Here is a 17747-nt window from a genome sequence, read left to right as displayed (position 1 = left end):
GTTTGAATTTCCACCCTGCCTACTGTGACCTCTGCCGATCAACTATCTGGGTATAGATGCCCTTTTGCATTTTGACAAGGCAGAAAATTCACCACCCTATTTTTTTCAAGGAGGCAACAAAATATATAATACAACTAAATAGTTGGCAATGGGTTTTTAATATTTGAGACAGGGTTATTAAACCTTTGCTGTCACCACACTCCTTAAGCATGGCACATGCACAGAGAAGCACAGCTAAGAGGGGAAAGACTCAGATACATGGGGCTAAAGCTATTAAGAAAACAAGTGAGATAAAGTTGATACTTTGGACATAAGCAGTTTTTTTTCAAGTTGAAAATTTTTATAAATGTTTTCAGATAGGGTGATAACTAAAAAGGTTTCCTTGAAAACTGTTTATTGTATAAGTGGAGGAGGTAGAACTACAAATATGTGAAGAATCGATGTGACTGGATACTTTGCAAGTCAGTTTATTTCATTCCACTGATAAGGTAAAATGTCAAAAGACGTAGTTACTGATGCTCTTACTTTCTTGGTACTGTCCTTATCTTGTAAACAAGTACAAGTAACAAATGCTCCCTTGTATCCATTTAGTTACACAGGATGTACATTCTGTACCATGACTATTTATGACGTCTTTATTTTCAACCACTGTAGTGCTGCATTCTTGAGATATAGCAAGGCACAATTATAAACAGTTTATAGAATTCTGCACACTTTTTCATGTCACACAGTATACATTTTAAATCAAAGAAGGGATCCAAGAGCTAATTATTGCAGAGTGCAACACCAGCACATTAAAATGAATCTTTTAGAAGATGTAGCACAGTAAATTAGAAGTGAGGTGGGCCTTTTTCTGCCTGCTAGTGAGAAGCATGTCCCATTGTGTCCAATTTGATACACCCAAGTAAATGTGTGTAGGGTTTGCATAGATAAGCCACTTCCGTGTGTGTGTGTGTTGTAGAATAAATAACAGCATGCTAGTTCAAAAAATGCTTCTTTTTCATGGAATTAACATGTTGCAAAAAAAAACTTAGTATTTTTTCAGATAGAAAGCTTTGTTCACATAGTAAAAGGTGAACTTTTTTTTACATTCACATGGGTTGCACAGCAGTAATGAAAACTTCAGAGGCTATGACTCCCACCCCTCCACCAGCAGTAATGGGGCCAAAAGGAGTTTGGTTCCATTTATGAATACTGTAATATTATCTGCACCAAACAGAAAAGTGTGCATTTATTGTGGATGTGCCATGTGCCACTCTACTTCCATGATCACACTTTCAGATTTTGCATTGTACATTAAAATTGTGTAGAGCAGACCAGAGGGGCAATGGAGGGGCGTCTGAAGTGCATGAACAAGTTGGTTACATTGCAACAATCCTATTTCACAACTATCCAGTTTCTAACATTAATAGTCCCTGCCTTAGTCATGTTAAAAACAACGCTTGAGAATCATTTAATAAAATCTGTGTTTTTAGAAAAACTTTGGTTAATATTGTAAAGATGAGACAGAACAAGTACAGATTAAACTTTTAAAAGATACTGTTGCTTGTTCCTTTACAAGGATTTGGGGTTTCTTTTTTTCTGTTTCTTTTAAAATGAATAAACGGCTCATCTGGTATCAATCACTTTAAACATATACCGGTACATGTGATAAATTGACAGATTGACAATAGATTTTAAAACATTGTCGTGCATTCTGTTATACATACAGATATTGTATTAGATAACAGTGGTAAAACACTGCATACTATTTGTAGAATAAAATGTGTTTTTAGTCAAAACAAATTTGTTTTGTTACAGTCTATTTAAATAATCTTTGTGCGTTGACCTAGAGATGCTGTAAATCTCTATATAATGGTGCAGATCTAGACACACTGGAATAAGCTAGTTCATTCGTCTTGCTACAGTACTTTATTTTGAGCATTTGTCCTCCACAAAAATCCCACTTCTTCTATTTGTACTTTGCATAGTCGAGGAAGGCACACTGACATTAGAAGGAGCAGGGGGGAATCTCTGGTATACAGTTTTGTACATACTTCTCAACTCCCAGCATGCTTCCTGAGACTTACAAAGGTTTCTTCTTTCAAATCATGAGGGCTAAGGAACATCAGTGGGCTTTCAGACAAACTGTTCCCAAATAGACAGGTAATAGGGAAGGTTTGCTGTCTGGCAACGTATTTACCCATCCAATATGCAACTACAAGTGTCAAAACCACACTTCTTGGAAATGAAAGAAGAGTTGTTTTGTGATTTGAGAAACGATAGATCCACTTCAGGAAAACAGGATCATAACGATTTGATGACAACATGCAGATGCTCTATAAAGTGTGCAATTCCACACTCAGTGCCTAGTATGGAAGCGTGCGCGCCCCGCCCCCCACTTAATGTGCACAATATTATGCTATTGCCCCCTTGTTCTCCCTTCCCCCTTCTTGCTGCTTCTGGAAGAGAGATTGTCTCAAGAGAGAAATTCCTTCCTCATGTACATATCTCAGTATCTGAGAAGTAGCAGCAACATCTTGTTAAGTCTTAGCAAGTTTTTAACATGATCAAGCAATATGAAGGCACTTTATCAAGAACACCACCTCTGAGAATACACATACCCCTTCTACAAGCCTCTTAGGTCCTCCCAAGACCTCACATGGACACTGCGAATCTAATCCAATCTTGAAGTCTCCTTGGAAGAAGTAGTTGAGGGCAGTTTCCTACTCCATAGTTGTTCCATAATAAGCAAGGAACACTGATTCTTAGCCCTGATCTTTAAGGAGCTAGAAAGAGAATGAAATTATTTTGGCAGAAAGTCTTTTAGAGACCATGCAACTAGAGACTGAAGCTCTGTTTCGGATCCAAAGGCTGGTGTTTCTACCCCCACTGGGGTGTATATTTTGAAAGAAAGCACCACAGAAGGCAAATGCAAGGTGTCAAAGGCTTTTGGGACGTTCAGAAAGGTACAGCTTGTGGTTTCAAACTTGGAGTAAAGGGTCTCCCCATCCATCTTGATTTAATTACTTTCTTCTCATACCTGCTGTTAAGTACATAAGAGAAGCAGAGTCTTGCCTCCATATATGGGCTATGTTGCTTTCTATATCTCTTGATACTGCAACAGAAGGACTCAGGTGCATAGCAGGACTGAAACCAGAATAATAATAAAAATTAAAAAAAAATTTCCTTCCAGTAGCACCTTAGAGACCAACTAAGTTTGTTCTTGGTATGAGCTCATACCAAGAACAAACTTAGTTGGTCTCTAAGGTGCTACTGGAAGGAATTTTTTTTATTTTTTATTTTGTTTTCACTATTTTTTATTTTGTTTTGACTATGGCAGACCAACATGGCTACCTACCTGTAACTGAAACCAGAATGTTAGTGTAATCTTAAGTATGCCCCATGATTTGAACTGATCCATCAAAAGAAATCACAAGCAGTATTACTAACACTTTGGGTTAAATAATGAAAATACACAAATCTGATGGAAAACAGGGTTGCCTCACTACACTATATAATATAGGATGGAATCCAATGGGTGTCACTGCACTAATGAAATGTACCTATCAAATGTGAGGTAGGGTTTTTTGGCAACTACCCCTGAATCCCCTCACCCAAATCTGGCAATTTTTCTTCCCCTTGCATCCTGGCCAGATCTGCTCTGGAGGATACCCCAAGAGAAGATTGTTGGGTGCTGAATTACAAAGAAGGAATTGCCATATAGAAAAAGAGAAGAAGAAGAGTTTGGATTTGATATCCTGCTTTATCACTACCTGAAGGAGTCTCAAAGCAGCTAACATTCTCTTTTCCCTTCCTCCCCCACAACAAACACTCTGTGAGGTGAGGGGGACTGAGAGACTTCAAAGAAGTGTGACTAGCCCAAGGTCACCCAGCAGCTGCATATGGAGCAGTGGAGACGCGAACCCGGTTCTCCAGATTACGAGTCTACCACTCTTAACCACTACACCACACTGGCTCTCCCCGTTTGTGGAATGCTCTCCCCAAGGAGGTTCAGCTGGCACCTTCATTATATACCTTTAGGTACCAGGTGAAAACATTCCTCTTCAACCAGGCCTTTGGCTGAATGACATCCAATACTTTTTTATAGTCATACCTCGGGTTACAAACACTGCGGGTTGCGAATTTTCGGGTTGTGGACCGTGTCGAACCCAGAAGTACCGGAAAGGGTTACTTCCGGGTTTCAGCGCATCCACAGAAGCACAAAATGATGTCATGCGCAGAAGCGCGAAATCGCGTCACGCACGTGCGCAGACACAGCACTTCAGGTTGCGAACATGCATCCCGCACTTATCACGTTCGCAACCCGAGGTATGATTGTAAATGTGTTGTGGAAGGATTATTGGTTTGTTTCTGTTTATATTTTTATCATGTATTTTGTGTTTTTTATATTGTAATTTTATGTTGTGAACTGCCCTGAAATTTATGGGTATAGGGCAGTATACAAATTTAATAAATAAATAAAATAAATTGACCCCCTACCTATTCTACTGATGGATGGCTTCCAACAGCAGAGCAGAACCCATTGGATTTCATTCAGTAAATGCGATTTTATAATTACTAGTAACCTATTAAGAAAGATGATGTAAGAACCGTGTTTTTCACATACACACGAATAATTAGCTTATCATTAACTCAGCAGTTTAATTTAAATTATTTAAGAAATAAAGAGTTATAAGGTTACCACGATGCCACCCACCTTTAAAATACACGAAGCAAATAAATGAAGAAATGCAAGAAGGGTTCCACTGCAGAGTTAAGCAAAAGTTAAATTGTCACTATTGCATTATGAAAATACATTTTCATAGTTTACTGCAATGGTTTCCTGGGGATTAAAAGCTAAAGCTGCAATCTTACACAGCATTAGGCATTCTTAAACCCATTGAAATCAGTGGTCGTAGCATGCCAAAATCTGCATAGAATTTGTTTTTAAGAGGATCTAAAAAGCTGTGAATCCACATTGCAAACCCCACAGATCTTTTTAAAGATTAAAAATAGTAGCTTTGAGAACATTGGGATGTTACTAATAATTCCAGATGCATGCCATTCCACCATTAGGTGAATCATGAAGTTGCTGGATGCATTCTGAAAGGATTAGTTAGTAGAAGGGGGACATTTCTTGAGTTATTGAAATGCAGTCATATGTGTTTGTTTTAAATTCTCCAGACACATGCCCTCACTAGCATGTATTCTGATGACAAAAAGCTCCATGTAGTACGTGGAAGTGTGTTTTGAGACCATATAAAAATGGGTGAAAGGCATTTAAACCATTTTGTTTTAACCATTACTACTTTGATAGCTCTCATTGTGGGTTGGCTTTTGAAGTACAATCATACGGTACATTCAATTCATAAACAGAAAGCTAACCTAGTTCTTATAAAAATAAATTCAATCTGTTAGGAAAAATATCAACCATTAAATAACGGACTCTGATTCTTTTCTGGGTTTTTCATATGAGTCTGGCACTGAGGTGCTTTTGATTTCCAGCATTTTCTCCATAGTTTTCCCATCCATAGGACTAGCTTGTTCTTTGGGTTTCTTCTTTTCATGCACCCATGGGATGAAACACAATACAGCTCCTCCGATCATTGGGGGAACTCCTGCTAGGTAGAATGCTACATCGTAAGTACCTAGGTGATCTTTAAGTATTCCTGAGGAAAAAGAAAATGGTATTCAGTATTCTGTGACAAAGTAACAGACCTGAATACAGCATGCCATGTTGTTTAATATAGCAGCCCTCAACTTCAATATGGTATACAGTAGTCAATAGAAGCAACATTGTTAATGGAAAAAATAGTACTGATCTGAAATCTCTTCAGAAAGTTACACAATTATACAAACAAAGCAAAACAAAAACACACAATTCTACACTTTGGAAGCAATTACTACTTTCACATGCTTCCTACACCGATTAGAAACAAAAAAATATGCCTACCTGCAACAGGTGGACCAACTATCATTGGAACAGACATGAAGCCCAAGAGGAATCCAATTGCCTGAGAAACATACTGTGCACCAACTAGTTCAAAGGCAATTGGTGCCATAATGCTAATGAAGCAGCCATCAAAAAGACCCATGAAGAGGCAGACAGCAATGAGACTTCCAAAGGAGTCGCATAATGGAATCATCATAGACATCAGGCCAATGAAGAAAAATGAAATCACCTACACATTGGTAAAGGAAAGTGTAATTGTAAAATCAGAATAAAGGGGCAGGTTTCAGGGTACTAAATATTACGAAGCCATTCCAGATTTTGTTTTGGTTAAGCAATTAAAACTGCATTTATTCAGGGGAAGGTTTTTGAAACCTTGCAATAAAGGGAGCACTTCCATTTATTTTCCATTCATTTTCATTTTCATTTGGAATGCTCTTTTGAGTTAATTGTAATTTCTATAATTTATAATAATTGTTTTATGTAATAGTTTTCATTTCATTTTGTAAACTAACTTGGATAATGATTTTGCATTTGAAGGTGATACAAAAAATATTTTAAAGAAATAATTTCTTAGAACAAAATAATTGCAAGGATATTGCATTTTCCCACTATTTAGAGAGGCTATTTGCATGCCATGGGCACCTACTGAACATTTTCTGAGACTCTTCCCAACATGTACACCACCTAGTTAAAAGTTTAATTTTGTTATGTCATAAATATTTTTATTGTGTTTCACATTACCACAAGTGTGGCAATGTCCATGTAATTATTTACGAATAAACCAGAAAAAGTAGCAATGAGCAACAAGGAAACACCTCTCATCTGCAGCAGTGACCTGCCACTTTATAAACTTTTGGAGTGAGGAGAATTATTATTATTTTTTGCCAGTTGTGTACTTCTCATCTCGAGTACTAGAGCAAATGTTTTTAAATAAGTCTTATAAGGGGAAAAAACAACAGTGAAACTGAGCATAACAACAACCCTGTATCAAGGCAATCCTCTCTAGAACTTACTTCACTCTGCTGGGGACTGGATACAGTGCATGTTTACTGTAACAGCATTCACAAAGCATGGAAGGATTATCATTATCATCATCATCACACTGAAGTCACACATGCCAGACCAATTTCAACATTCAATCCATGGTATAATATTGCAAGCTTGGTATCTGTCAGGCCAAGTATGGTGAAAAGTTTCTTGTGCAATTTTTAAATCACTAACAACTTACTGGCCAATTCAATGTGTTTTAATAGTAAAAAGGTAAAGGTAAAGGGACCCCTGACTGTTAGGTCCAGTCATGGATGACTCTGGGGTTGTGGTACTCATCTCGCTTTATTGGCTGAGGGAGCATGACTAAGCCGCTTCTGGCGAACCAGAGCAGCGCACGGAAATGCCATTTACCTTCCCACCAGAGCGGTACCTATTTATCTACTTGCAATTTGACATCCTTTCAAACTGCTAGGTTGGCAGGAGCAGGGACTGAGCAACAGGAGCTCACCCCATCATGGGGATTCGAACCGCTGACCTTCTGATTGGCAAGCCCTAGGCTCGGAGGTTTAATATTACCTTCTCTCAAATATATGCTTAAAAGACCAGATTCAAAATTATGTGTTGTGCTAAGATATTGAATTTCTATATTTCTATTAAGCAGAGTCAATCACTATGGAGTTAATCTCTCTCTGCTCAGACTTGTCATTTCCTAACATTGAAACATCAAAGAAGAATGTAGTTAGCTTCCCTTCCTGATATCTGCAAAGTCCTGTGAATCACTCATATGCACCCCTTCCTAATCACACAGGTGAGGAAATATTTACTCAGACCCTGATAGACAGAACAAAAGGATTTGCTTGGATACCATCTCCAGCAAGTAGCCCCGCTGAGTCTTGAACATAAAGATATCCTTCTTTGCATTTTGATTTAAGTTCTCTGTGGGAGGTGAACTTCAAGAGAAGCTATTGTTCCATCCTGTTAGTCTCCCTCTGATCCAACAGGCTTCCTGTCTGATAAGATTTTTCACAAAGGCAGACCTCAGCATGCCCTGCAGTGGATCATAGCTGGTTGGTCCTTACTACATGGGTCCATGTCACACATTTAGCACCCATTAAGTGATGCCCATTTGTTTTGAGCCAATTATAACCATGTTCGAAAAATGTTTAATTGTCAAGATTGCAAGCAGATAGCAATATGATTCATCACGTGTGGTTCCTTGAAGAACCATAATCATGTAAAAAAAAATAATAGTTGTGCTTTTTGATTTTACACTGAGCCAGAGCACATTTTTACAAGGTCATAATTGGATGAATATTGTTCACAATATTATTTTGTAAGGAAACTATGATTGCCTCACTTCATTACTCAGCCAGCCATGCATTACTACCATTTCCACACAGAGGAAGTTTTGAGAGTAAACCTCAACACTGCAAGGATTCATTGTAAAAACCCTGCCAAAGAAAATGCTTTATGGTTTGAATGGTTTGGCATCAGGGAAGAAGGCAGAGTATAAATAAATTACTATTACTACTACTAAAAATAATAATGCATATTCTGGGGAATATCACAGTATTCTCTCACTTGACATTCTAGTGCCAGGATTCTCAGGTTTTTTGCTAAGCTTTGCTTCAGGGATATCACTGAAACTAGAGATATAACATGTACATATTGAAAAGTCACTGTATGTGGCATAGTTATTTATTAAACATACCCATCACCCTTTCATACATAATCAGAGTAACGTCAGACTGGATCCTCAAACTAGTGAATATCTGAACCAGTCCAAGGAAATCAATTTTCAGCTATAGTAAAAAGTTTTCTTTAAATAAAATAGAAATATTCTATGCAATCACTAAAAATCTGTGGAACCACACCCTTCTCTTGTCATCACTACGGCAGGACTAATTGATGCTGAGTTTATGATCAAGCTGTGCATATACAACCCCTAGGATAACTGCTGCCAGACCACAATCACTTTGGTATCTATAGGGTAATCGCCATTAGTTAACTCCCATTATTCCCATTAGTTTCGACAAAATGGCCAATGGTCAGATGATAGCAGTTGTGGGGAAGGCTATTTCAATAGGCTACAGCTACTTAAATTTCTCAGCACTATTCCCCTCAGCGATTCCAGTGGTTTGGAGAAGAGGCCTACTGGGCATCAGCACCATGACTTCTTGCCACTGCTGTGCTTGGCAGAAACTTCTGCTTCTCCTTTGGTTGCTTCCTACACATAGGTTATAAAAAAGCACCCTGAGAATTAAGTGTTAAGGCACTGGGCAAGCATATATTTGTGTGTGTGTGTGTGTGTGTGTGTTTGTTTCACCCAGTACCATATTTTAGTTTTACTCTAGGTTTTATGGTCTGCTTTTATTCTGATTATTGTATTTTATTGTTTTCCTGTGCTTTAATGTAATTGTGTAATTGTGAACTGACTTAGAATTTAGATGAACACTGTGTTGTATTAAAAATAAATACATGTGTGATAACACACTGTCAAATTTGCTTTCAGTTTGCAGGAATTAACATATATGGCTGATGATGAACATATTACCGTTCTCTAACACAGGGCAGTGGTGATGGAGACAGATGACTGGACTTAACCATCTGGGGTCCTTTACCTTACCATCAATGGGCCACAATAGTGGCCTTGATCTTCTTGTAATATATGATTTATCCCAATATATATATTTATAAACCACTTAATTTAAATATCTAACTGGTGAAGTACTGTATATAAAATACATAAGATAAAAATAAATCACAAAACAAAATTACAAAGTACAATATAAATATTTCATTGTACATTGTATCAGCTGCAATCTAAAAACAATTACAATTTCTAATCTTATCAGGGTTGTTATGTATTTGGTGTACCTGTAGATAAACCTTTCTTGCACCCGGAATATAGTCTGCAATTCTGCCAAAGATCAACCGACCAACTCCTGAAGTAATGCCAAGGCAAAGCAGAAGTGTCTCATCTGGAACATGTTCACCAATACGTTGCTTCACATGGTGCAACTGTTCAGAAACAAAAAGATGGCATGAATTCAACAAGAAAATCTACCTTTCCTAATCATGAAATGGATTTTTCTTCATGATGCTGTCAGTCATATTTTTAAAGTTGCCTGAAAGGTCAATTGGTTACTTCTGAAAGAGATTTACACAACAACAACAACAAAAACCCTCATAACAGAAAGTCCAAATACAGACAACTGGAAACAGAGGAAGTTGTGGTCTGCTGTTATATTTCTAGACTGCCCTCCATCAAGCCACATGTAACTGTGGATCATTATCTATAAACTGGCAAAATATGGGTTCTGCCAGTTTACAGGCAATAAGTACTATCAGAGCTGATAGTTGGCAATGTGATGGCATATGAAGACTCATAGACTGTAATACTGGATAATTTAAAGTTGTTGTTAGGCTGTGTTATCATGGTAAATACTGGAAAATCAATAAAAAATTCATTGCAGGGAAAGTTAGTTTCAAAGGGTCTACTCTGAGTATGAATTAATCAGGTCCCACCCAAAGACAAAGAACTAGAAGAACTATAAATGTGTACAAAGAAAAATATGTAGAAAATAAAGATCTAAAATATCCCAAGTGTTATCAAGGGAAAAAATAAGGGGGAAGAAGTGACTAGATACGATTATTTCACACAATGAGAAATGGTTTAAGAAATAAAGATATGTTGTTGAAGGAAAACATATTAAAGATGGAAGGATAATACAGAATGTATGACCATTAGCTTATGAAAGAGTTCAGATGAGTATATTTAAAGCCAACAGAACAATACAACCACATTCTCATTACCCCACCCACAAAACCAATTTCTGAAACCCATTTATAGATTGGTGAAGAAGCATTGCACTGATATGAACTAGATTTTAAAGTAAAAAATGCAATTTCCTTAGTCAGTTGTAAACAAACAAATAAAAAAGAACTGAATGTAAAAGCCTAAATCTTCTGATTCTACTAAGTTTGTGAACTCTGGAACAGACTTTATTTTATAATGGTATTCTAAAGCACAACTCCTAATGAAGAGAAGTGTAAAAACTACTTGTTTAGACCTTTTTATTTACTGGTATACACTTTTTGGTACTAAACCCATTAAATGAACCCTCTTTTTTCCACAAGGAAAACTGGCTTTTTTAGAGAATTAAAGTTCCAAAGAATTAGTGTCTTCCTTCAACACTGCTATTTATAAAAGAAATTATCTGGTGCAAGGTACAGAACACATAGCTGCAGTTTAAACATAGCCAGTGCTGACAAGCCTCAGTTATCTTCAGATGTGCTGTTTCCTTCACCCTTTTGCATAATGATAATAAACTTCTCTACTTGGAAGTGCACCCAATTTATTTATAGTAGGAGTTTTTTCTAAGAAAGTGTGTTCAGGAATGCTAAACTAAAACAGTTTAAGAATTTATGGCTTAGATTACAATCCTGTGTCTAGATCTCTTTTTGGCTATCAAGCCAATTGTTCATTGCTTCTCACAGAATTGTTGAAAGGAAGAATAAGGGGGAGAGCTATATATATCACTCTAAAGTCCTTGAAAGAAGGATTAAGTAAATGAGATGTGAAGAACCTTTGACCCTCCAGATGTTGTTGAACTACAATTTCCATCAGCCCCAACAAGCATGGTCAGTAGCCAGAGATTATGGGAGTTGTAGTTCAGCAACATCTGGAGGAACTCTCAAGGAAAAATGACAGTTTGTTACCTACCTAGTACACACACTCCAGAGCAAAGAAAGGGTACTAGTAAGGCTAACTGATCCTGGAATATGCTTTTAAATTCCAAAAGGAAGCAAGTGGCACTTCAAAAAGACTTAACTTCACCCATATCATAAATCTTGTACCAGTGTCACCCCACAACCAATAGAAGAAAATAACTTTACAGTATTATTATTACAGTGACACCTCGGGTTAAGAACTTAATTCGTTCTGGAGGTCCGTTCTTAACCTGAAACTATTCTTAACCTGAAGCACCACTTCAGCTAATGGGGCCTCCTGCTGCTGCTGCGCTGCCAGAGCAAGATTTCTGTTCTTATCCTGAAGTTAAGTTCTTAACCTGAAGCGTTATTCCTGGGTTAGCGGAGTATGTAACCTGAAGCGTATGTAACCTGAGGTAACACTGTATTATTATTATTATTACTACTACTACTACTACCACTACTACAGTACTACTACTACTATTACTACTACTATTGCTAAGACCCACTTAAGACTACACACAGGAGCCAGGGAGAAGCTTGGTTATATTCTATTAACTACCCAAAGTTGGATCATTGTGGTTTTGTATGTACAATGGTTTTTGACAGTACTTCTAAAGTCAGTGATTTACCACTACTGTTAACATCTGCCAGGAATGTACACAAAGAAAAGCACTAAAGACATTATTTAACTGTTATCATGCAAATGATTCATTTATAAAGGTAACAGTCTTAAATGCCACTGACTTTATACTATTAGCTGGCGTGTGCCAGTCTCTCACTTCCAGTCACCACTGGTGATAATTTGCAGCAATTATAACTCCACTTATTTACTCTTCTAGAAGTATATGCTCAGTCATCTAGAGAGTGAAAACTAACACAATTAATACTGTTCCCTTATCAATGGTAGGAAATAGAGGACAACAGAGCTTTGCTGAATTTACCATGGACCATATGGCACAGCTGAACAACAACAAAACATTATTTATACAAGTATACAAAAATAAACATTATTAGAAGAGTTTGGATTTGGATTTGATATCCCGCTTTATCACTACCCGAAGGAGTCTCAAAGTGACTAACATTCTCCTTTCCCTTCCTCCCCCACAACAAACACTCTGTGAGGTGAGTGAGGCTGAGAGACTTCAAAGAAGTGTGACTAGCCCAAGGTCACCCAGCAGCTGCATCTGGAGGAGCAGAGACGCGAACCCAGTTCCCCACTACACCACACTGGCTCTCAGTATTCTGGATAGAGGACTACTGGGGAAACTTTCTGTCTGAAATTGATGAGCTACTGCCAGAAAGTGTAGACCAGAAATAAGAAACCTCTGGCCCTCTAGATATTGTTGGACTCCCAATTCCCATCAGGTCCTGCCAGCATGGCTAATGAATGATAGGATTTATAATCCAACATCTGAAAGCCCACAAATTCCCTATACCTGGAGTAAACAATAGCAAGACAGATGAACTGACTCCGTATAAGGCAGTTTCTAATGTTCTTTATGATGCTATTTAATGAGAAAATAAGGTGGATTTTATATATATACTGTAATATCAAACACCAGGTACATGTCAACTTCCCCATTTCTGTTCCATTCAAAATTAGCTGCTTTTGAATGCTGAACTCAAGACTGTCAAAGTACATTAACTTAAGGAAAATATATTCTTCGTGCCCCTACTCATAGCTTATATTTCTGGGGAGTTCAAGAGTATAATAAAATTGTGTACTAATAGCCACAAATAAAACTGCTGTGGTTATAAATACTACATTTAATTAAACATGCTGAGAGACTTCTGTTCTACCCCTTAGCCTTTCAGGTGTCTCAAGATTCTACAATGTCGCATATGCTGTTTAACTTCTACATGAAAACGCAGGGAGAAATAATCTAGCGCTTTAGACTGAAGAATCATAAATATGTAGATGACACACAGCTTTATTTCTCTTTTCCAGCTGCTAATCCCAGACAGGCAGGGCCAACCCTATGATGAGGCTGAGTGATACAGCTGCCTCAGGGGGGAGATGCTGAGGCCGTGTACCCCCTTGTGCTAGCCTGCTGCCCTCATCTGTGGTGGAAGATATTGTCCTCTTACCAGTATTGGAGTAAGATTCAACTACCAGTCAAATTGGCTTCTGCCAGTGGCAAACTTTGGGGTCTCAAATTTCAATAATGCCCTGTGTGACACCAAAATTTGGTGCACACACCACCACAGGCTCCACACCTAGTGCAATCAAGTTGGTTGCACTCCCCTAAATCCACCTCTGCTTCTGCATGTGCCTTGGGGAGGGCACCATCTTTTCCTTTGCTTAGCAAAATGTATTGAGCTGGCCCTGTAGGCAGGTTTCTGAAGTGCTGAACTGGTGGCTGGTAGCTAGATTGGACAGAATAAAGGTGAACAAGGTGGAACTTAATTCAGCTAAAATTCAAGTGTTGTGGGTAAGGAAAAAGACTATTCTGGATAGAGGACTACAACTGGTCTTGGACAGTGTTGCACACCTCCTAAAATATCAGTCACTTGGGTTGCATTCAATGTAGCACTAATAACTCATTCTGTCAGCAGGACAAATATAAATCCTTGTGTTAATGGAACAAGTGCATTGAATGCTACCCATTATACCAATATTGTATCAGTTGCACTGATTGCCAGTGTGTTTCCAGGCCCAGTTTAAAGTGCTGGTCATGACCTTTAAAACCCTGAACAGTTTGGGATCAGAATCTATATCCAAACAAGTTTGCCTCTACCTTAAGAGGATGTTCTGTTGAGATGCCCACAAGCAAAGTAAATTAGTTTGCCAAGCACACGGGCCAGAGTTTTTTTTAGCAGTGGATGCAGAATTGTGGAATACTATCCCATTAGATATTAGGCCCCATCCCTGGGTATTTTCAAGATCTATTTATCTTGTCTTACAAAAACTAATAATGACTGGCAATCTGATTGCCTTGCACCATGCTAGATTCCTTATTTTAATAATATAGGATTATTTTCTTGAAATGCTTTAAAATATTATTTACTGTATTTTATTGTTGCAGGTTATGTGAACTGCCTTGGGAAGAATTTTACTCTTGAAAGGCAATACAGAAATTATTAAATAATTCCACACTTTGGAAGTGTGTGTACTCAGCCTTTTCAAAAACCCTAAGGTTGGTATCATTAACTATTTTACACTTCTTCTTCTCCAAGGCTGAGCTCAATAGCTTTGATGTCACTCTGTACAAAACATTAAAATAGTGCTGCTTTTACAATGTTTATTTATGAGCCTCTTTTGTTATCTAATGCCATAATTAGTACAAAGGACCAATAAATGTGTGTGTGTATACTAGATGACTTGCTTTTTCCTCCAACCCAGTTCTACATGCTGTATGAGACTCGGCATAAATACGCAAAGTTCTCCCAATTTCAGGAGTGACTTAAGAAGTACCGTATTGGCCTGAATATAAGCCTCACTTTCCCCCCAACTTTATTTCTATGGAGCTCAGCTTTGGACAGGCACTCACCTTGTATCTACAGAAGCTGTTCAATCTAAGTTCCTAAGGCAATTTTTTTTCCTGTTTCATCCTGTGTTCCAAATGCTTCATTGCACTTGGAGGCTAATTTCCCCTCTGTTGAATTACAAATTTGGTGTAGGACATTCAGTTATTGGCCTCAGCTGAATTTAAACCCCACCGGTCTACTATCCTTAGTATTGCAAGATTGTCATGAGAGCGCTTGGACTAAAATTGTCAACCAAAAGCTTTACTTTTCTGGTTTACCACAACAGTTATTAACACTGAGTTTCAGTAAAGCAAATAATTTAATTAGACAGTGCCTATATGATATTGAGAAACAGAATAATTTGGCCATGATAAAGAAATTTTGTCCATGGTGGCGCTGTGGGTTAAACCACAGAGCCTAGGGCTTGCTGATCAGAAGGTCAGAGGTTCGAATCCCTGCGACGGGGTGAGCTCCCGTTCCTCGGTCCCAGCTCCTGCCCACCTAACAGTTTGAAAGCATGTCAAAGTGCAAGTAGATAAATAGGTACCGCTCTGGCGGGAATGTAAACGGCGTATCCATGCGCTGCTCTGGTTCGCCAGAAGCAGCTTTGTCATGCTGGCCACATGACCTGGAAGCTGTATGCCGGCTCCGTTGGCCAGTAACACGAGATGAGCACCGCAACCCCAGAGTCGGACACAACTGGACCTAATGGTCAGGGGTTCCTTTACCTTTTATGATTATTTTCCACCTAGTCATTTTGACACATTGGCACCCTATTTGCAAAATTTCAGAATTCCAAAATACAGATGTGCTTTCACTTACACAAGATTAAATATACTCCCTTCAGCTGTACTTGAGGGTCAATTTCAAAAAATTCCACTGGAAAAACAGTTATGTCCATGAATCAGTAGCTCATGTGTTTCTAACTTGCATTCTTTATAAAGATTTGAGGAATGAGGTTATTACCCCTCTACTACTATTTATACCAGGTCCCTCAACCATTGCTACTGTGCCCTTTCTTCTAGCAGATCAAGATAATCAGGTGACAACAAAAACTGCAAAAAATAGCAATTCAAATAAGATCTATTATTTGATTATTGATGTAAACTTCCAGAATGTATTTTGTATAGTTAAGTTTTTACCTCTATCTCCAGTACATTTTATTTTATTTTATTGCTATGGCTAGTGGCTGATGGAGATAAATATTATTATTATTATCCCTGGAACAAGGAAGTAAAATGATCTCTCATGGGAAGTAATATTTGATGCCACCCAACATTTTATATGTCTACTGCCTCGTTGCATTTAACATTCATGCCTCACATTCCTTTTGCTCTTCTGCCCTTTCCCTCTTCCAATATTTTATAGAAATTTCAAGAGAAGAATATTTCTTTTTCTTTTTCTTTATTTTTAATGAGAGAAGAATATTTCTATATGCTAACAAAAATAGCACCGATAAGTAGTCACTGATAATTATGATGAACAGTCACCAGTTTGGCCTGGTGCTAACACGGCAGAGCACTGTTAAAGAGAGTACTGTTCTGTGGAGGGAAAAATAGTTTCCTGACATTTTTTAAATGAACATCTATAATGTATCACTTTCAGATGGAAGTAAAGGGGCTAGACTGCCAGGTCAATATTGACAAGCGCAAAGAAGAGATAAGAAATGCATAGTAAGAAATGCAGTATAAGGGGGGAAATTCACTAACCTGGGCAGTCAAATTGCAGCAGAAGTTGAGATCTGAAGGAAGATAAATGTAAAGATTAGAAAAGCAAGTACAGCACACAGGAGCCACTGAAGATCTGGTGCCTTAGAAAATGTCCAGCTAAAAATCAAGATGGCACTGTAATACACAGGTACCATATTAACTTTGGATAGGAAAAAATGTGTAGAAGGTGGCATGGATGAAGAAGAAACAGAAAGAGAGAAAGAGGGGAAAGTACACAAGAGGATAGTGGGAATAAATATTATATTTAACAGTCATACTTGAGAATATCTAAAAAGATAATCAAAATAGTAATTCCCATTTTGAATTACAGTACAGTCACTCAGAACTTATTTTATACAGGCATAGAAAATACTGTTTTAAAGCAGCTAGTTGTTATCAAGACAATTATGCAAAATGCTCAGTAAATGCTTAACTCAGTAAAAGTAAATTAGGAGTTAATTCATAAATTCATACAGAATTTGGAACCTATGGGTTGTGCCCTAGAAACTTGTTTTGAAGATCACAGTAAGTTTGACACACAGTGTTCTACATTTAGAGTAAAATATCCACAAAGTCATTCTTCCTCTTAAAAAAGATATTGCCAAGTATTATTTAAGGCTGGATCCAAAGGCAATTGGAAGGTATGTGTGTTTACAGGGGCAGGGGTTCTCTACTTTTCTCTGGTTCTGTTCTCCAGCAGCCCTCTAAAGCACATACCAAAGTTGCTGAAGTCCTCCGATTTTAAACTTAGGCACTGGGCAGGGGCAGACACAGCAGAGGTAAATCCAAAAGCAGGTAAATTGTTTTATAATATTTTCCAAGCAATCTAAAGTTGAACTTCAGGAATTTAGTCTGAAGGGTTGTTTTTTTTTGGGGGGGGTGTCAATAGTTCATTAATGAGAACTTGTTGAGAATCCAGACACTAAAGG

At 37.8% G+C, this 17747-nt stretch overlaps 1 protein-coding gene across 1 annotated transcript in view; it reads right to left on the bottom strand.

The window, feature by feature from the left end:
* Positions 1-4627: 4627 nt before the first annotated feature.
* Positions 4628-17747, bottom strand: part of SLC16A10 (solute carrier family 16 member 10) — a 39484-nt gene continuing 26364 nt past the window's right edge. The window contains exons 4-6 of the mRNA XM_033143613.1: positions 9803-9946; positions 5936-6164; positions 4628-5651 (exon numbers count right to left, since the gene is read on the bottom strand). Coding sequence (XP_032999504.1) covers positions 5416-5651; positions 5936-6164; positions 9803-9946 — 609 coding nt within the window. The 3' untranslated portion in view covers positions 4628-5415. The remainder of the gene's footprint in view (positions 5652-5935; positions 6165-9802; positions 9947-17747) is intronic.

Source organism: Lacerta agilis, chromosome 3 (assembly GCF_009819535.1).
Source record: "Lacerta agilis isolate rLacAgi1 chromosome 3, rLacAgi1.pri, whole genome shotgun sequence".
In the NCBI taxonomy this organism is placed as follows: domain Eukaryota; kingdom Metazoa; phylum Chordata; class Lepidosauria; order Squamata; family Lacertidae; genus Lacerta; species Lacerta agilis.
This window is presented reverse-complemented; position numbering and strand designations above follow the sequence as displayed.